General features: G+C 37.4%; 2 protein-coding genes across 2 annotated transcripts; one reads left to right on the top strand and one right to left on the bottom strand.

Moving 5' to 3' along the window:
- Positions 1 to 1830: 1830 nt before the first annotated feature.
- LOC127642526 (DDB1- and CUL4-associated factor 6-like) lies at positions 1831 to 15057 on the bottom strand (the record flags this gene model as incomplete). The annotated part of the gene is made up of 7 exons (XM_052125158.1): positions 14673 to 15057; positions 12085 to 12146; positions 8128 to 8220; positions 6622 to 6807; positions 6344 to 6457; positions 4033 to 4168; positions 1831 to 2042 (listed from the first exon to the last, which is right to left on the bottom strand). Coding segments are annotated over exons 1-7 (891 nt in total), but the record flags the coding sequence as incomplete, so codon positions are not given.
- Positions 15058 to 17595: 2538 nt separating this feature from the next.
- On the top strand, positions 17596 to 19642 carry LOC127642527 (mitochondrial pyruvate carrier 2-like). Its single transcript, XM_052125159.1, has 4 exons — positions 17596 to 17941; positions 19148 to 19188; positions 19281 to 19365; positions 19512 to 19642. Exons 1-4 carry the CDS (start codon positions 17842 to 17844, stop codon positions 19625 to 19627), a joined length of 342 nt encoding a protein of 113 aa, XP_051981119.1. The 5' UTR covers positions 17596 to 17841; the 3' UTR covers positions 19628 to 19642.
- Positions 19643 to 21697: the final 2055 nt, after the last annotated feature.

A 21697-nucleotide genomic window follows, 5' to 3' on the forward strand; every position in this document is an offset into this window, starting at 1 on the left:
TTTAAATATATGTATAAAATCATGAGCACTCAAATGAGATGAGGACTCTGCTCTGTTATTTGACACTCTTACTCATGGATTAATAATTAAGGCTGACTGTGAATTGTAAATTCGGTCTACAAAGACATTAGAAACTGAAAATTATTGATTTTGAATGATGCAGCATCCACACCACAAGGTGTCACTGTGAATCTAAGATGACAAAAACAAACAAAAAAAGTTACTGAGTGCACCTTTAAATGGATGTTAAGTGTTTAGCCAACACCACAACTCCTTAAATACCAATTAAAAAGCATCCCAAGTGGATACCTGATAAAGTTTGTTGAGAGAATACAGTGTGCAGTACTGTAATGGGTGCCTACTTTGAATAAGCCAAAATATAAGAGGTTTAATTTGTTTAGTTTTTTATCATTCCAATATTGTCATATTTGTATTATTACATAGTTCTGGTGCCTTTACTATTATTTAAAAATGTTGATAGTCTAACTGGTAAAAAAAAAACCTAGTTATAACAGTTTAAATAACTTGCATAAGAGTTAACGTTTGAATAGTAGTATATTTTGCATAGCTCTGAGTAACTCTGCCTGCAGTGAAATCCCATCGGTTCAAAATCCAACTGCACATAACTATATTAAACGTCTAAAACTTTTTGATTGGCTTTGATTATGCATTATGTGACAAACACAAAGCTTGTCAACCTTCCTTTGCTTTCTCTTCTCAAATACTTTGCTCAATCTCTCACTTAAAGTGTTACTCTATCCCTTCGGTCTTTCCCAGAGCATTTAGGGCCATCTCCTTACAGCAAACATCCAGCAGGTTTTTATGATATACAGTTCCTTGTGAGCATATTTTCATTCCCTTGCCTGAATCGGTCTTAACGCTGAGCTGTAGCACAAGCAGTGAGCCGTGTCCTAAACCATAGCAGAATCGAAGCAGAAACGCCTTTTGAGCCAACCACTCCAACAGTTCTATACAAAATGCAAATCCAAACCGGACCACTGAAGCAGAATACTACTGAGGATTACACAGAGTGCATGAGACAAGAGCGTAGAGAACTTCAAAAGACCATTATTTAGTTTTCGCCTTGGGCAAGAACAGGCTAACTGCAGAGACTTGCCCCCAGCCAGCTCTTCTTGACTTTTTAGATGTCTGCCTCCATTTCCATTAGTGCTGCGCAATTAATTAAATTAAAATTGAAATTGCAATATGCTCTTTTGTGATTATAATACCACAAAAGATTTTGATTTAATTAAATGAATACAAATATAAGCTTGGCTTGATATGAGAAGTCAGTGTCACCTATTCACCTTCTAAGCTGTTGTCACACTTAGTTTAATTGCTTTGTCCCAATCGGAGTTAGATTCCATAACGTCCTACTATTGGTCTCATATCAAATTGTATTATTTGGCTCCAAACTGTTGTACGTTTGTTTTATCTGTACTAGCAACAACTTTTTGCCACTGTAGCTAGGTGATGAGGAAAAGAAGGTGCCACAGTTGTTTGCATACATTTTTTACTCATATTTCATAGAATGTCACCTGTTTGTCTTGCATTGCAAGAGATGCAATAAATAATGCTCACCTAATTTCATTTTAAAAAGCTATAAGCAATGCATTTTATAATAGATAAATTCTATGTCATCAATAGCTGTTCATATTTGCAAATTAGGCAGGATTGCTTTTGAAACCAACTGCGAACTGAGCACACCCATGTTTGGAAGAGTATTCACACCAAACAAAATTAACCAAACTTTGCCGTCAAACAGACCCAGGACTACACAATAAGCTGTGGTGAGAAAAATGGCCTGAGAAATTCATGATATCTGCTAACCTCCTCTCTCCGCTCATCAGAAGGTCCTTTGAGCTCCCTGGCCTGGTCATCTCTAGGGTCAAACAGGTAGATGTAGTCGGATGAGTAACTGACCAGCACTTCCTGTCCATCTTCACTGTAACACAGTGATGTGACGCGGCAGGATTTGGTGGACAGGTGGGCTGGGACGAAACGTACACACATTCCTGTCGTCCCTCTGCCCATGTAGTTACCTAGTGAAAAAGCAAGATCTTTATGAAAAACTTTTTAAATTGTTTCTATTTTAAAAGGAGGAACAGAAAGTTTTTTTTGGAGATTCACAGGATGTGAAGTGTTCTTTATGGGTACTTAATAATTAAGTGCAATTGTCTCTCACTGCATCAACTGAAACAAGAAAATCTAAATCTCTCCAAGGGAACTTATACAAGCCAAAGGTTGCTCAAAGGTTGCTCACTGCATTAGGATACTTACTGTAATGGAATTTTAAGTTATATTTCAAATAAAATGTTTTATTTAAGGCTGAGGTATGTAATTTCAGCACATTTAAAGGTGCACTCAGTATCTTTTTTGCTTGTTTGTGTCATCTTAGATTTACAGTGACACCTTGTGGTGTGGTTGCACCATCATTCAAAATCAATAGTTTTCAGTTTCAAATGGCTTTTTTATTGACAGAATTTACGATTCACAGTCAGCCGTGATTATTAATCCATGAGTTAGAGTTTCAAATAACAGAGTGTTTCCTGAGATAAAGTGAGTAGTATTGGAATGTAATTGTAAAATAAGCAATGTTTTCAATACGTCTTGCCTGAATACACCCTGAATATGCTGTTGATTGAACAGCTAGAAAGCCCTGCCTCTAACTCACGTCATTGGTCAAGTTGGGGGGCCGAGGTCTAAGCGGCCCACCCAAAACAATTTTAAACTCATTTTATAGTGCCAGAGATACTGTGTTTACAGTTTTTGAGGAAATTAACCTATGAATGGCTTACATCTAGTTGTCTCTGTATAAGCTGGGATTAAAGAATTCCAACACTGAAAAAGTTACATACTTCAGCATATTTCAGCTCTGTAATTCTTCACAATGCAAGTGAATGGGTACCAAACTTTTGAAGCTCCAAAAAGCATATAAAGGCAGCATTAAAGTAATCCATAAGACTACAGTGGTTAAATCCATATCTTCTGAAGTGATATGATAAATGTGAGTGAGAAACATAAATATATAAGCCTTTTTTAATATAAACTCTCCCTGAATTTATATCCTCTCTGCCCAGTAGGTGGTGATATGAATGAAGAATGTGAATCATCAAAAACATAAGAAGAATGGGAAAGTGAAAGTCGAGCTTTACATGAAGGACTTAAATATTGATCCGTTTTTTCACCCACACCTATAATAACTCTTCTGTAATAATGGATTTAACCATGCGAGTCATATGGACATCTTTCATGCTTCCTTCATGTGTTTTTGGATCTTCAACATGTTGGTACCCATTCACTAGCATTGTATGGACCTACAGAGCTAAAATATTCTTCTAAAAATCCTTGTTTGTGTTCAGTAGAAGAAAGAAAGTCAAACATATCTGGGATGGCATGAGGGGGAGTAAATTATCCGAGAATTTAAATCTTTTGCTTAAAGTCTCCATTTGATCTCCATTTAATCTCATTGCTGTGTAGGAGAAACAATTGACATCTCTTCAAATAAAGGTGCACTCCATAACTTTTTTGTTTGTGTCATCTAAGATTTACAGTGACACATTGTTGTGTGGATGCAGCAATAAAATAGCTTTTATAAAGTTACTGATATGACTGGAGTCATCATCTCATGTGAGTGCTCATGAATGTATACACACATTTCAAAATTACTACATTTAATTAGAAGTTACATTTTTAAATGAGGAAAATATTACAGATTGCACCTTTAAAACAAATTTAATTTTTCATATGGGAGCATACAAGCAGCATCCACAATGGTGGCGGTGAATTGGGAAATGGTCACATTATAATTCTTACAATTCGACTTGAATCATTCATTGTGTGTCAGCTAATAATGATTCCATTAATGGCGAGTAATTTCATTTAGTTACCGGAGTTAATCATTACCAACATTTTGTTCATGGTAAGTGTAAACTTTTAAACTTGGGTAAACATATTTTCTCCTGTATGCCTCAACTTTTAAATATGAAATTCGAAAAAAAGGCTGAAACATGAAAATGATTATTTTCTCACCTGTAGCTCTTGTTCCAAGCATTCTTCTGTCATAGATCCTTACTGAGCTATCAGAACATCCCACAGCAAGATAGTAGGGGACAAGGGGGCAAATGGAAATTGAGGTAGCAGCTCTCCGACAATTAATCAAAATGTCCTAATGAGGAATAACAGAGAAACAAAATGGGTATGTAGTGAGCTAAATAGACAAATGGCAAGAGCAAATACAAGGTATTTTTTAAATGCCTGATCATGAGGACCAGTGGAATACACTCCCTACAGTAATGTATAGCAGTTGAGATGGAGTACCTGTGTATATATTGTGTATCAAATTATTTGGACACCTAAAGCACACTTAAAAGTGAAGTAATGCCATTGACTAAGATAATAAAATCACATCAAGTGGCTTGTTTTTAAAAAAAGATAGCACAAACACCATTTTCTTACAAAGAAATTTGTTGGGTTCCAAATTATAAACAATAGACATACTGTTCAGAATGAAGACAGAAGCATTTGGACACTTCCTGGTTGTCATACATTAGTGGATCATTTACATTTACATTTATGCATTTGGCAGACGCGGGGGGACAATCCCCCCGGAGCAACCTGGAGTTAAGGGCCTTTCTCAAGGGCCCAACAGTGGCATCTTGGTGGTACTGGGGCTTGAACCCCCAACCTTCTGGTCAGTAACCCTGAGCCTCAACCACTGAGCCACCACAGCCCATAATTAATGTGATAAACTACACCTGTTATCACTCTGCTAGAGCACCTTTGTGAACTTCAGTGGAACTTCATACATCTACTAAAAATCACCTTGAGGCCAGTTGGTTAGAAGTAATTAGAAGACCAAAGTTAGTTCTGAGAAAAGGTCTAGTATTGTGTGTTTGCAGAAGCCACTTTGTTTATTTTAGTTTATCTATAATATTTTGTCACTAATGCAATGGTATTAAAATGACTACCTCCATGTCCTTACCAGCTATTTCTGTGAGGTCAGATATATAACTTGACACTCAAAACATGACACATCATGCCTTAGGACACTGTGCAAGTGTGTTTTGAAGACATTAAAATAATGCCTTGTCTTGCCTCCAAGGAGCCCAGATCCCCTTTTTGACAGCTAAAGCTCTGGTACTGACAGAACACAAACATCACTAAGATCCAAAAAGCACTTTCCAGCAGTGCATTTTCTTTACCACACAAAACAAATGGCTTCTGATAAAAAAGAGAAAGCAATCATGCCCTCAAGCAAATATCTTCCAAACCACACACACACACTCTGTGGGTTGAGAAATCGAGGGTGGAGGCTGCTTCCTCATTATCAGAAATGACTCTGTGGTGCAGTTCTAGCATCAGTGTTATAGTGATATAGTAATAGTGAGATTAAAGACTGTGGGAGGGAAACCTGATATCAGATCAGTACAGCAACCTCTCCACCGAGGACTGTATCAAAAATTACATAAGTATCTATTAACAGCAGAAACAGATTGACGGAACATGTGATTGAGTCTAGAAGCAAAGAACAGATTGCGCTCATGAGAAAGCTCTTCATTACGTACACATTGGTCTGGAGAACCCCAATGAGTTTTGCGTTTAAGCTGAAACATTATACTTCAAGAAATACTTCTCCCACAAAATGAAAATTCTGTCATCATTTACTCACACTTATGTCACTCTACACCCATGTGACTTTCTTTTATTTTCATGAAGCACAAAAGGAGATATTTTGAAGAATGTCTAAGCTACTCTCTTCCATACAAGGAAGTCATCCAGTAACCATAGTCTTTCAAGCTAAAAAAAGACAAAAAGCACATACAAGTACTCTATTTTACTTGTGCCCTGTATTCCAAGTCTGCTGAAGCTATACGATAGCTTTGCATGAGGAACAAATACAAATTTAAGTAGTTATTTGCTGAAAATCGTACCCTCAAATCTCAATTGTATTTTCGCTAATTTAAATTGCCACACTACAATGAGGCATGAGACAAGAACCGATGCTGTTTGAGTCCACTGAAGTTAAACATGGCAGCCACTGGTCACTTTCTACTTTTATTGTCTAGGGGTGTTGATCTATTTGTTTACTTTGTCCAAGCTCCTCTTTCCATGCAACCATTTTAAACATCTCCTTTTGTGTTCCAAAATAGAAAATGCCATCATACAGGTTTGGAACGACATGATAGTGAATAAATGATGACTGAATTTTCCTTTTAGGGTGACCTATTCCTTTAAAATCTGAAATCAATGAGTAAATGCATGTCTGTTGTTACATATTCTCAGTTTCAATTTTAAAAGTCCTTATAAACCAGATAATCACACACACTCAAAGTCTTCTTACATCTTTACAGTCCTCCTTTGTGCAGCTAGTTTTCATGCGCAAGTCGAACCACCTCACTGTACCGTCTTCTCCACAGGACAAGAAGGTGTAAGGGTCGTTTGGCACCGTCATTATCTACAGAGAGAAATATGTCAGATGCCAACTTCCACCTCATCAGCTCCAAATAAAGATAATGCTGACTCTAAGAAACACTTAAAACCACTCTCTCGTACACCACAATACTATCGTCATCTCACTGCAGTCTTTCATGCATGTCACTCCTTAAATAACACCTTTACCTCATAAGCGGTGCCATAGTGGCAGGTGAACTGGCACTGTCTGTTGATTTCTTGGCTCTTCTCTGTATGTGTATAGAAAATGATGCCATCTCCTGAGCAGGACACAATCTGTTGATCGTTAGTGTGGGGCATGAACTTTGCGCTAAAGATGTTGGCCCGGTGTCCTGAACGAATTGTTGTCTTGACCTAAAGGCAAAGATGAGACACTTTGTACAATCAAAAATTGTCACAAAGAAAAAACAAAGCATCCGTTTGGGGTGACATATGTTTTGCACCTTCAAAGCACTATTATCACAAAAACTGCTGATGTCTCTGCATATTATAAGCTGGGATATAAGAAAGTATTTTAACATCGAAAAAATTACTCAATTCCTCTAACCCTTTAATGCCTCGGGTCTTAAGTGACCCAGGACCTCATTTCACCACCTGTTACTCATCCATTTTATAAGTTATGCTCACACTTCTTTGGTATTCCTCAACCTTTTTCTTCTTAATAGTGTAACAAAATTAAAATGGCAAAATTATTATATTTTTTTTATTTTTATATAACTGCTTAGTTACCAAAAGTGTATAGGGTCACTATAGACATAAGATATGTAATAGTGTTGCTTTACTTTTTCTTTTTTGCTCATCAATAAATCAAGTTTTCTTTTACAGGACATATATTTTTGGTTTAATACATGACAAATGAGTACTATATTCATACAAATTACTACAATATCATGTTAATTTTCTGTGTGAAAATGATAAATTATCAGTATTCCATGCATGTAAACATACATACTGTATTATGCATGCCATTTCTTTCTCAAGGTGGTGCTGAAATTACAGTGATTGACTTGATTTACATTTGACATTACTATTTGATGAAGCAGCAGAATGGAAGTAAACTATAGCAAGTGCAACACATGAATAGTATGATTTGGCATTGGCATTTTGTAGATCCATTTGTGATAGATGTACCGTATATATCCAATGTCGCTAAAGACCAGAGTAGGTTACAATGTTTGGCAAAACACCTATGCATTAAGGGTAAATCAAGCTTTGACATATTTAGATGATCAGCATCAGATACATTCGCCTCATGGGTTTGATTCCCAGAAACACACATACTTATAAAATGTAAATCTTGAACACACTGTAAGTCGCTTATAAGCATCTGCCAAATGCATGCGTGAATGTAAATGGATTTCCACTCATTAAAAAAACTACAGTGGGAATAATCCTGCATCTGCACTAATAAAACCCAATGGAGAGATTTAAGATATTGAACAAAAAGCACTTAAAAACACCTAATATGAAGAGGTTAGGAGACGTGCTTTTGTCCTAAAAAATATATAACACTGAACTCTCTTATCTTACTCCAGTTATTGGAATTAATCCAATTTTTAAAATAAAAATACAAGCACTACAGTTGAATGCATTATGGTAGGCGAAATGCAAGTTCAGCAGTGCAGTTTTATTCCAACCTATTGCATAGTTTTTTTTCTTTTGACTTTAACTTACCTTTCTGTTGTAAGGGTTTGTGATAACCAATTTAGTGTCATCTGAACCTGATAAGATGTACTCCCCTGTGTCATTCCAGGATATTGTGTTAACCTGTGAAGAAAGATGATGAAAACCATCTGATGAGTGCTCTAAAAAATATCCCTTCCTTAAAACTATATCAGGGTCTAACACATAATCCATCCAATTATTTACATACTTGATATATGATGACATAAAATCCTGCTGTAGAGAGTTGAGATGGTCTGATGTGCTGTGTGCTGCCTGTGCCTTTAAGAGCAATCGATCAATATTTCATTAACTCAAGGTTGATACGGTCTGTTCTTCATCTTTCTAAAACAGCACAAACCTCATCACACAGAGTCCATTTCCTCTGACCTCTGCCTTCCCAAAATAATGTCGTTGGGAGGGATTAAGCATTTATCCCTCATTCTCCCCTTCCACTTTGCACTCTACAGCTGTGGCATTAAATTGTATTAGACATAGTATGATGCATTACAGGCTAAAATAACAAGTGTTGAAAGCAGCCTGTACTGTGTCATTAGTGAAAATGTGGAGTCTGCTCTAAATGTGGCAACTTATGTCACATCGGAACGGAACCGGAGATGTTAACCTAAGCCAGATAATAAAAGATACCTTTCTCTCTGTGCAGTTAAAACTACACAGCAGGTTTTCTGTGCATTTGTCCTAGTTTAACAAATCAGATAATTTGTAAAAAGAGTGAAAGAGGAAGGCCACCTGACAAATAGAATGTATTGTTCATAAACAAGGATGGCAGGATTAGTTGGCCTGTTCTACAAATAAAGCACAAATTAGGTTGCAAGGCGCAAAAAGGTTGCAAGGCAGTGCGAGCGCGAGGTGAAAGTGCGAGCGCGAGACAATCATCTGTGTTCTGCGACTGCTGCCGGATCCTTGAAATACATATAACGTGCAAGTAAGGTCTGCCAGTGGACTTTCTAGTGCCCCCCTAGGGTAAGATGGTGCCCCCCTAGGGAGTTGGTGCCCTACACAGACTGCGTAATATGCATATAGAGAGCAGCGGTATTGTTCACACATACTTTCAGTGTTCTGCCAAAATAAACGCTCTAGGTAAAGGTAAAGTAAACATGACAAAGAAAAATAATTATTGTACAAAACAAATACAATCCTCAAATTAATACATCTAACAACATTAATTCAGCATTAAATTGTTTTATAATAAAATTTAACTGGGCTCCAAAAAGTGAGTGAACATTTTAGTACAAATATACAGCATTTATAAATATTGTTTTTTTATTACTGTATTGTGCAACTTCACAGCAAATATATACATTGTATGCATAATTATCGACAGTACAATTAATAATGTCAATAAGCTGAAAAATAATGAGATGTCATTATTGTAGCCACAACACTTTCTGGAGCTGCTTAAAGGAATAGTTCACCTAAAAATAAAAATTATGTCATCTACAGATATACATTTTAAAGAATGTTGCTATCTCTGATAGTGGTCGACCGATAAATCGCCAAGGCCGAAAATCTGCCGTTTTCTGACTTTAATTATCCCATTGCCCGATAAACATTTTCCCGTTTGGCCGACTTTTTTCTAGAGGCCGCCGAAAATCGCCTGCTTGCACGTGAAGCATCTGAGACATGTAAACGACCAGTCACATTTCAGTTTGGTGTTACGTGCCATTGTGTTACTACAACACAGTGTCATTTAAATGGTCCACATATCAGAGCCGCGGCAGACGTGTTTGAGCTCATAATGCTAAAGTGCTCACCTTTTTCATTCTCCTTCTCTCTCCTTAAAAGTTCTCTGATAACATATATGTAAGTTATTGTAACTTATTGTCTAATGATAGAGGCAAATATCAATTAAACTAATATCGTATACCGTCTACAAATAGGTGTATATCTTGTTTAAACCAATGTAATAAGCAAACCTCACAAAACTTCAGCAGATCCAGCATCCTGTGGAGCGCTCATTTATTTACCTCTTAAAGCATGTATTCTAACAGTCTCACCTCAACATTTCCCTGTAACTTTACTAATGATAAAAGCCAAATATCAATTAAACTTGTATTATATACCGTCTGCAAATATGGAAATATCTTGTTTAACTAGATGTCATTCACGAACCTCACGAAAATCCAGCGTTTTCTTCCTGTCGAACACTCATCTAATATCTTCCTCTGAAGCGTGTATTCTATCAGCCAGAATCAAAAACTTCAGGATCAGGATCAAAAGTTCCTCTCATTCAAAAATTGTGACGGTACATCTGTGACAATCCAAGTAGGTGATACAGGCTGTTTAAACTGTCAGGAGATGGATCTACTGGAGCGCGTGAGTGCATTTTCAAGGCTGTGGCCGAAACCAGGAAAATCCTGCCGCCAGAGGCTGTTTACCCACGTACAATGAAAATAAGGTGCTTTTCAAACTGTTCGGAGATCAGTTTCCTTAAGAGTTCCATTCACTCAAAACAGATGTCAGTTAAGCAACTAACTGATTAGGCAGCAAGGTAGCAAGTCAGAGATGCCTACATTTTTGGAAGCAGCCCAAATTAAAAGCGTTTCATGTGTGCTATAAGTAAATGTTTTATTCTCTATGCACTGTATGTAAAATTGGTTTGATTCTCTTTTTTTTTTTTTGAGTAAATGCGATTGCTAACGTGGACATGCCATCCATGGTTGCTGGACTACTGTGTGTACTGTTATTTCCTTCTTCCTAATATATTAACAATTTCTTCATGTGCAAATAATTTACAAAAATTTGATGACTAAACAGAAATATGAAGAAAATGCTATCTACCATTTAAAATAAAATATAATGTTTATGTTTTGTGTGAAATTGAATAAATATAGTGCTAAATAAGAGTTAATTTTTTGTATTTTTTAGCAATTTTATGTTAGTTATTTACTATATTAAATTGTGTGATATATGGTCATTCTATCTGCCACACAGCTCTCTGGATATCGACCATTAAAAAACCCATATCGTTCGACCACCAATCTCTGATTTCCATAGCAGTAGATGGTGATTTGCATACCTTCAGAAGACTTTTATGACAATTTTGGGAGATTTTTTAAGCTTTAAAGTAAGGCACTATCAACTATTATTGTATGAAAATGTTATCTGCAGAATAAACAAAGTCACATGGTTTGGAACAACATGAGGGTGAGTAAATGATTGGGGGGGGGGGACTTTCCCGTGTACCTACTTTCACAGATCTATTTAAAAAAAAAAAAAAGAACAAAAAGGTTATAAGCCTAAACATGCAAATTCTGTTTATTTCTCAAGTAAACATACTCTACTACAATCTGGCTTTACCTAGGTGATGCGTTATATCTGCATATTGTGAACAATCCTTATTAGATCATTTTACTGTGCTGCCTTCTGTTCCCACTGTGTTTCTGCCCATGTTTCAGCCTCATATGCTCACAGTGGTCACCTCACCTTAGTATTACTGTCACATGCAGGGAAGGACATTTGCATTCAACCAGTGAAAGAATGCTTATTACTGGTGCAAACTACTCGAAACCTACTCCAGCTCTGTTCTATGAATTTGTTCAAGCCTGTCTGGGGTTATATTGGAGTGAGTGGGGTGTTTGTCATTTGGAAGGTTTGCCATTAAAACGAAGTACAGGGCTTTGTTGGATCTTCCAGCAGTAAAGCACCACTGGCAGTATACAAAATAACGTCACTGGTGGCACCCTGGTGCCTATCAGCCTATGCGTTTATATCACTGACAGATAAAGAACAGGAGCCAGAGATAAGCAAGTTGAAAGGCACACGCACACACACACCACTCACTTACAGACACAAAACGAACACAGTGATTCCCCTGAGACAAAATAAATAACCCAGACAGATACATTGTCCTGCATGAGAAATTATTTAGGAAAGTATATCAGCCCCAAAAAAGACAGAACAGACAGACAATACAGGTGATAGACCTTCAGTGCTTTAGAGACTTACACATCCATCGTGCACATTGAGAACGGCTTCAAGCTTCAGTCGCTGCACAAACTCTTTTCTGCCTAGAGAGAGAGAGAGAGAGAGAGAGAGAGAGAGAGAGAGAGAAAATTACTTGTTTCATTGTGACATCTCTTTTCACAATATAACACTATCAAATTACCACACTGTATTTGACCAACTGAACAACCAAACATCCAGTCATAAAGTGATGAGTAATGTCAAACAACTGATTTTTGTTCTTCTTTTGGTTTTGTCTCAGATTTATTCAATATGCAAATAGTCATAATGAAACCTTGTGTAAACTAATGTGTATTAACATGCATAATGAAAGTTTCATTTCCCAACAAGCAGATACCTTCTTATGGTTGGAAAAAGACATATTTCTGTGGCTGTATTTTCAGCTTGGGTAATAAGGAGCTACAAATAGCAAGTGCCAAACATAGGTCAACCATTTGCAATGGCACAAGCTTAGAGAACAGCAGTAGCCTTAGCTGACATTGCTCTATACATTGCTGGTACAACCTCCACACTGGCAGATCACACAGCTAACGGAATACAAAAGCTGAAATTAGCCTCAAAATTGCACCATTTTGAACTGAGCTAGAATTGGAAGACTCATGCTTGGTTGATATATGTAATGTTAACACAGGTTCAGTTCCATATTTAATCAAGCTCTTGCTCACGAATGCATAAAACATATTTTTTGGCTGATCCAAGTTAACCATTGGCAGGCTTAACAACATCAAGAAGAGCTTAGCTAAATACGGCACACTCTAAATTATATGCTATCACCACCTCACACTATCTGACAGTAAGATCCGGAGTAAAATAGCACTCAGACAAAACACAGAACCCCTTGGCACATTCAATCAACCAAAGTGCAGCAACTTGAAATGAGCTAAATCGGTATTGTCTAAAATACACATGTGGATCCAACTCAGTAGAGTCAGTCAATTACATAAATGTTCTTTAAAGTCAGCCAAGACTGGCTGACACTTCTCTCAGGTCTCAGATGTTGAGGACTAACTAGTGTAATGTTGCAGAGGGGTCTGATTGGCAACACATCAGTGCTAATAAAGTAAACTATCACAAGTGGCAACCAGTGTGGGTAAAGATTCAAAGGTGTATGCCTGATTTCAGTTAAAACGACTTTCAGAGCTCAGAAAATGTCAGCTTCTCTTCATTGTCAAACCATAAAGCAGAATTCCTATATTTGTTCCTTAAAGGAATAGTCCACTCACAAACTAAAAAATGTTGTCATTGTATTTAACACTGAACTTCATTCTACAAACAAAGATACTGACAATACAGAACGGAACATTTTGTACTGTTTGTCAACAAGAAAACCCAACACAAGAAATTGTGAATCAGCAATGAAGACAATGTCAAACTAAAACTCTAAATTTTTCAGCCAATAACAGCAATCCTCCCAAATAAACAAAGAAAATATGTATTCATAACTAAGCATATACTCAGACATTCCAACAAAGGCCACCCCTTAATTGTTCCTTATTTCATATGAGCGCAAGAATAACTAAACTTAACTGCATTTCTATCAACTTAAAAAATAGGTTGTGATATATTATTAGAGTTAATTCTAGCTAGCAATACAATACCTAAATATTGAAAATTGTATTAATTTCACTTCACTCAAAATGACACAATTTAATTTGATGGAATTGTTATGAAATTGAAATGCGTAAATCTTAAAAATAGGCAAAAATATATATATATATATATATATATATATATATATATATATATATATATATATATATATATATATATATATATATATATATATATATTATTTTTTGAGTGTACATGGTTAGTGGTTTTGTCTTTGCATGTTTTGATGGATTTTTTTGTAACCTTGCACAAAGATGACCTTTATTCCCATAAAGACTTTTGATGAAAGTCAATGAATGTATACACCAATGTCCAATAAATAAATGACCAATACATTTGATCACCAATAAATGCAATGCAAATAAACAAATGTAATATGTAATTTTTCATAATGTGTAGAGACAATGTTGTCTTAAATTAATTTGTTAGTAATTGTCAGAGAAGTTGTTGAAATTTGTTTTCCTTGGCATTTTATGGCTCATTTAATCTTTTTTGAAACATGGCAACATAATAACAATAATAATAATAATATTTGGTTAAATAAACAACCTTTTGAAAAAAGGGTTTGAAAAGTACCAACCACTGAGCAGTTGATATTATTAAAGCAATTATACAAATTGTGACATTTTCTGTCTGTATCAATAAAATATACAGAATTGTACATTTAAAAATATTATATCTATGTTTAATATCTTTAAAGTTACAATGCAAAAAAAAGCTAATCAGCTGGACACCCTTTTATCTTTTGAACCAAGGTGTTATCAATAGCCTATAATTAGTGTGATACAGTTACGTGTTTATTAACACAGAACAGCATTAAAGTAGCAGATAAAAATGGTCTTTAACAGATGTCTCTGTCCTGTGTGCAAGCTCAGATGACAGCTGTCACCAAGAAAGTCTTCGTAAACACAAGTATGCCAGATGATTTCTTAGCGTGGCAATGGGTTGTAGTTTCTTACCTAAATAATTTGTCCTGACCGCGCATGGATCTGTGCATCCGATGGTGCGTTTTCTCACATCCCAAATGAGGTTGCCAGAGCAGGACATGGTGTTTAAACCTCTAATGTTGAGAAATGCATGAAAAGAGGCGAGCAAGCGCTTTCCTTCTGTTTATCTTCCAGTGGCGTTTAATTATTATTATTTCACTGCACTGCTTTAGTCGCTACAAGTTCAGCGACAACTGGAAATGGATAAAGGAGTGAATATTACTCCACGATATCGACACCCCTGCGACGATCCGCTTGCGACACTTCTTGCATGATTGCTTTGAGGTGTAGTAAAAATATTATGCCGCTTGTTTGGCTATCCGCTTTAGCTTCTGCTGCTCTGGTACGTCAAATCCATCTCGAGCCCAAAGCCAATGAAGGGAGAGACGCGCAGTTGATGGTAATGAGCGGGTCTTTCTCGAGATCATCAAGTGTGCGCAGTAGTTACGCCGATATTTTGACCGCGCATTCCAATTTTAGGATGCGCGGTAATTCAAATTATTATTATTATTATTTGTCTCACTTGAGGTTTTTGTGACAGCACTAACACTTATACACCCAATAAATATTATTACTAATAATATTTTAAAACTATTTTAATTACATGTATTTTAAATAATGATTTAAATAGATTCGATCTGAGGATTTGAAGCTGATCCAGTAATCTTCTTTATAAAATGTATTTTTTTTTTTATTACCCAGTAATCACAAACGACTATGATTGGTTAAACGCAGAGAAAAGAAACAATAGCCACTATGTGACAACACCAGCAGTCACACTTGATAAATGACACAGAGGAAATTGTAATAGCAATTGAATTGGAATTTATTTAAAACAAATTGAATTAGTATTTATATTTTTTAAGACCTATTAGACAATACGTATGTGTGCAATAACGTAAAATGCAAAATAGATGAAAACTTTTTTTTCAATAAATATATTTTGCAGAGATAGTTCACCCAAAAATAAAAGTTCTCTCATCATTTACTTACCCTCATGCCATCGCAGATGTGTTTGACTTTGTTTCTTCTTCTGAACACTAATGAAGATTTTTAGAAGAAACCTCAGCTCTATTTTTTAACCATTCAATGCAAGTGAATGGTGGCCAGAACTTTGAAGCTCCAAAAAAAAAAAGACAATAAGGCAGCATAAAAGTATTCCCTATGACTCCAGTGGTTTAATCCATGTCTTCTGCAGCGAAACAATAGGTGTGGGTGAGAGACAGGTCAATGTGTAAGTCATTTTTTATTATAACTTCTGCTCCTTTACCAGTAGGTGGTGATATGCACAATGAATGCAAATTGTGAAAACCAAAATAAGAATATGAGAGTGAAAGTGGATATTTAAAGTAAAACAAGATCTAGACACCATTCACTTGTATTGAATAGACCTACAGAGCCTAGGTATTCTTCTTAAAATCTGTGTTTGTGTTCTGCAGAGGAAAGAAAGTAATACACATCTGGGATGGACGTGAATAAAAAAAAAATATAATATTATTTTTATTTTTGGTGAATAATCCCTTTAAATTTATTGCCGCACTGGCTATAGGAGGATCTTTGTTGACATCTTTGTACGCATGCGCGAGTGGTTGTGTTGCAACAAAACAAACAGTATGGCGGGCTGTAAAGACGCGACGAGCACTTTCAAGAGAGTTAGCGGGCGAAATCCACAATATATAAGCACTTTAACATCTGAAGACCGCAGGAGGTTTGGAGAGAAGCTCAAAATTTATATTGGTGACAAAATCGAAGTTATTCAAAGCCCATATGAGATCTGGGATGACAAAAAACGTTGGTCCGACTCGCCCGTGTCTTGGCCACCAATCTGCTGGGGAGACATTTATTCTTATTTAATAGAAACCCCTGGACCCTTCACTCATGAAAGATTAAAGGCTTTCAAAAGTCTGGAGGCCTATGATTATTTTGTTTCTCGAAAAGTTGGGCCGATCTTTTCTGCCAAACAGAAAGCAGTGATCGTTAGACCTGGCTAAGCAGAGTCACAGCGTGATTCGCATCTCCCGTGGGTGATCGCCAAAGAGAACGGCGAAATAATCACTGCTCACTGCGACTGCAAAGCCGGGTAAGTCTTCATTGATCAGTGTTCTTATTTATTTATTGAAAATGTAGTGACTGTTGTACCAATTCAATTGTGTTCAGTGTGAGACTTTCAATGGCGTCTGTACTATGGTGAAAAATTGTATATCACAGCTTACACATTTCTCCTTCTTTCAAATCCAGTCTTGGAGAAACATGCAGTCATGTAGCAGCTTTAATGTTTAAAGTAGAAGCAGCTGTCAGGATAGGACTTACAAATGCTGCATGTACTAGTGAGGCTTGCAGGTATCAAAGCACAGCTACAGAATGTAATTGCACACAACCATTTCTTTCGTTTTTCGCGATCCTTTTCGGAGGGAATTCGAAAAAACTTTTTATCAGGCCCCCAACGAGCCGTACAATCGACCACACAGCAAGAGTGAATCATCCTCTTCTCTAAATCCTCCTCCAAACGTGCAAAACAATCAAATTACAGGTATCTAGCGGTGTTTCCTGCCACACGATTCCCATGATGCAACGCGACAAACATAAACAATGACGTCACAAAAGATCCGCCTATTCTTGAGCTACGCCATTGACTCAAATTTTAATGTGCATTTTGAGACAGTGTTTAAAGCTATTTTGTTCAGTATTTGCTATAAAAACACGCTCTATATTTCACAGTAATCTCCACTGAATGTTTTGGTTCTACCCATTCAATCCAAAACCGCGCAAACAGCCTTTCCCAGAGGGTCCTGTCAAAGTCCCACCCCTTTAGGGCGTGTAAACCCCTTTCAACCCATTACGCAAAGAGGCGTGAAACCATCAACAAATCAGAAGCTCAGCTACGTCATGACGTGTTTCCCCTTGCGACTACGGCGCTGGCTGATTTTCACACGACAACATACCAGTGAACTGCATTAGCAAGGTCGAAAGTAGGACAATAACGCAGACTTTGCACTATATGCTCGTCCAAAGGTTTTGTTGTATCGGTTACGGGCTCTTGCCTTTTAGAAACATCACTGTGAAATAGCAGTTGAGTGCTTTGCACGTCCAGGCTGTATTTTCGTTCGTACAGTGGTTGCATTTAGCTGGTTTAGCAGTCATCATGGCTATGGTGGGACTGAGAGCCTCTTATCGCAGAATCCTGGACAAGATCGAGCATATGCTCCCGGCTAAACTGAGACCTGTTTATAACCACCCAGCAGGTAACACGAATTCTGTTAGGGTGACGACTTATTTGTCACCGATACTGATCTGTTTAACCTCTTGAGATGGCAGCATACACTAAAGTGTGTCATATGACAGTCAGTGCAGCCTTAGAACGTGTAAGGGTTAAAAAAGAGCTACTCAGATTCTTTAACATGCAGGTAATAATGTAATAATCTAACTGTATGGTAATAAACTATAAAGCCACTATACAGTATAATATGTAGAAATCTTATTTGGATTAGTAATATTTCACCTCTGTATTGTTTACAGGCGAAGCATTACCTTTAAAGCCTGGCAGGAAACAACTTTTCATAATATTTGTCATATTGTTATATGCAATACTGGTTATGCAAGTTTGGCACATGTTTTCAGTGTCTACACATAGACTTTTATGATTGTCTTTACTGCCAGAGTTGGATCATCATTGCTGAATAATCCGAACTCCCAGCTTCAACTCACATTAATAACTATACATGAGTCAGTCTGTATAAGTTTCTTTTGCCTGAAGATGTATGGTTATTAGTGACAGAATAATAGAGATCACGTGACATGCATGCTGATCCGCAATGGTGACTTACTAGAAACTAATGATGACAAAACAAAGAGAACAAAATGCACAGTGCATGATTTTTAAGTTCTCGAAAATGTGCATTAGTATACAGGACAGGATATTTTGATCTTAGCTTCTCATTTGGCAGAGAGAGATCACATTGAGTGATAGATTGGTCTATTCTGTTTGTTTTTATTAAATTATATTGAAATGGCTGGATGTGGGTGTTTTTAATGTTGATTGGTTTGATGAGGAGGAGGGCCCACAATTGGGCTAATCATACGAGGAGAGGAATAAATGTGGCAGAACGCTGCAGTTTGGGAGAGAGAGAGAGAGACACACAGCTGCCATGTGTGTTTGTGTTGTGTGCATTTTTGTTTAAGTACTAATTAAATATTATTTTGACTGTTCAGCCGGTTCCTGCTGCCTGCTTTCCCATCCTAACCTTGTTACAATTGGTTTTCAAATATAGTTCTACAGGTCTGTGAAAATCTGTGATCTTATATAACTTTAAGCTTTTGGTTTTGTTAGCTGAAACACATCTGAGAACTGTCGCAATTACACATTTTCTTAACTTTAGAGCAAATGCGACAGCCATCAGTATTGATCAGTACATATTTCAACCATATTTCCTCCATTTCCTCCTCTTTAGGTCCAAAGACTGTGTTCTTCTGGGCACCAATGTTTAAATGGGTAAGATTAGCAACATTTCTGTCTGTTTACTGGGTATGTTTTTTTTTAATTATTATTATTATTGTTTGAGTCATGTTTTTGATTTCCCACAGGGTCTGGTGTTAGCTGGCTTAGCAGACATGAGACGTCCAGCAGATAAACTCAGTACCTCCCAGTCTGCTGTATTGACAGCCACAGGTATGACATTTTCATCGGTCTGCTGATAGTTTCAACACTGCTGATAGTTTATTATGAATAAGGGACAAGTATTAGGGCCTTTTGAGCTACTTGCATTCAACTCTTCTCAAAACTGCACATGAAATCTTCCCCTCTCTGTTTTTCAGGTCTTATTTGGTCCAGGTATTCCCTGGTTATAATACCCAAGAACTGGAACCTCTTTGCTGTAAATTTCTTTGTTGGAAGTGCAGGAGGATCTCAGCTCTACAGAATATGGCAGTGAGTACTCCACCTTTCTAGAACATATTCTAAATTGTGTGTTCTAATGAAAGCACTACAACAACACAATATATGATGTTATTATGCTGTGAATTTCTCTCTCTCTCTATATATATATGTGTGTGTGTGTGTGTGTGTGTGTGTATACCACAGTTAGTTCCAAATCTTATTGGATGAGAGACGTATCATGAGCACTGATGGTCTGACACCATCAGCACTCCGAAGCTTCATTGTGTGTGTATCACTCTGCTTGTGTTCGTGCAGTTCTATACTAAAGTGTAAGAGCATTGCAGATGTGTTAAGAGCACCCATTTGTCTTTTGTTTTTGACATTACATATGTTAGCCAGCTGGTGGTGGCAAAAGATAATTTTTGTGTGTAAAATGAGCCAGTTCGGTGACGTGAAGTGAATCCATGTCAGCTAGTATCTATAAAACAGCTCTTCATGATCGCTTGTCTAAACTACACTACTAAAGCTAGGAAATAGCTTTAAATGGCTTTAAACTAACAACTTCAGCATTACGGCTCATAACAGCTGAGAGGCACAACAGACTGATTAATTACACAATGGGTGCTGTTTAAAATGGCGGAGGACATTGCGGTTTCTATAGTGATCTATAGTTTATCTGCTGGACTTGTCATGACACTTGCGCACCGGCTGCCTCAAAATAGGGAGAAATACCCCTGCTTGGATACTATTTTTCCAGTGAGAAAACTGATCTTCCGAAAAGCTGACAGCATCTCTGCTTGGATGTCTGCACATGCTGCATCTCTCTCTCTTTCTCTCTCTCACTCACACACACACAAATACACACACACACACATCCATCCATCCTTGTTTATCCAATAACTTGTTAGAAACAGCACAATCCTCGATACTATTTCTGAAGTGGCATTTTTTAATTACTAACAGGCTTGGATGCATCATTTGTTTTGAACCAGCAACAGCCGATTCTGATCCGTCATGTAAGAAAGTAGTTCCATGCACAAATGCGTTTTTTATGATGGTTCTCAGTTTTTCCTAATTTCATTTGAAGTTCATTGAACTGTTGTATGTAAGCAATATCACACTCGCAATGCTATATGGCTATATGATTCGGCCATGAGGCCATAGGTAATCACATCAGTGCTGATGTAGGGCCATATCACACTCTTGCTAGTGTGATATTGCTTAAATAAACTCAGTAAAAAAAAAACATCCTCTCACATTCAACTGCTTTTATTCTCAGCAAATTTAACATGTGTATATATTTGTATGAACATAAAAAGATTCAACAACTAAGACATAAACTAAACAAGTTTCACAGACATGTGACTAACAGAAATGGTATAATGTGTCCCTTAACAAAAGGGAGAAAATCCAAAGTAACATTCAGTATCTGGTGTGGCCACCAGCTGTATTAAGTACTGCAGTGCATCTCCTCCTCATGGACTGCACCAGATTTGCCAGTTCTTGCCGTGAGATGTTACCCCACTCTTCCACCAAGACACTTGCAAGTTCCCGGACATTTCTGGGGGGAATGGCCCTAGCCCTCACCTCAGAAGTGCTCAATGGGAATGAGATCCGGGCTCTTCGCTGGCCATGGCAGAACACTAACATTCCTGTCTTGCAGGAAATCATGCACAGAACGAGCAGTATGGCTGGTGGCATTGTCATGCTGGAGGGTTATGTCAGGATGAGCCAGTGCTGTCTGGTCCAGCGAAGGTGGGTTTGTGCCCATAGGCAACATTGTTGCCGGTGATGTCTGGTAAGGACCTTTCTTACAACAGGCCTACAAGCCCTCAGTCCAGCCTCTCTCAGCCTATTGTGGACAATCTGAGCATTGATGGAGGGATTGTGCATTCCTGGTATAACTTGTAACTTGTTGTTGCCATCCTGTACCTGTCACGCAGATGTGATATTCGGATGTACCGATCCTGCAGGTTTTGTTACACATGGACTGCCACTGCAAGGACGATCATCTGTCCTTCCTGTCTCCCTGTAGCGCTCTCTTAGGCGTCTCACAGTACATACATTGCAATTTATTGCCCTGGCCACATCTGCCGTCCTCGTGCCTCCATGCATCATGACTAAG

Source organism: Xyrauchen texanus, unplaced genomic scaffold (genome assembly GCF_025860055.1).
Source record: "Xyrauchen texanus isolate HMW12.3.18 unplaced genomic scaffold, RBS_HiC_50CHRs HiC_scaffold_675, whole genome shotgun sequence".
Classification (NCBI taxonomy): domain Eukaryota; kingdom Metazoa; phylum Chordata; class Actinopteri; order Cypriniformes; family Catostomidae; genus Xyrauchen; species Xyrauchen texanus.

What these genes read in the sequence shown, in the direction of transcription:
- LOC127642527 (XM_052125159.1), top strand. Translation starts at nt 17,842, where the DNA reads ATGGCTATGGTGGGACTGAGAGCCTCTTATCGCAGAATCCTGGACAAG. An exon ending in GGGCACCAATGTTTAAATGG is followed by an intron (nt 19,189 to 19,280) that starts GTAAGATTAGCA and finishes GATTTCCCACAG; the next exon opens with GGTCTGGTGTTAGCTGGCTT. An exon ending in TGCTGTATTGACAGCCACAG is followed by an intron (nt 19,366 to 19,511) that starts GTATGACATTTT and finishes TCTGTTTTTCAG; the next exon opens with GTCTTATTTGGTCCAGGTAT.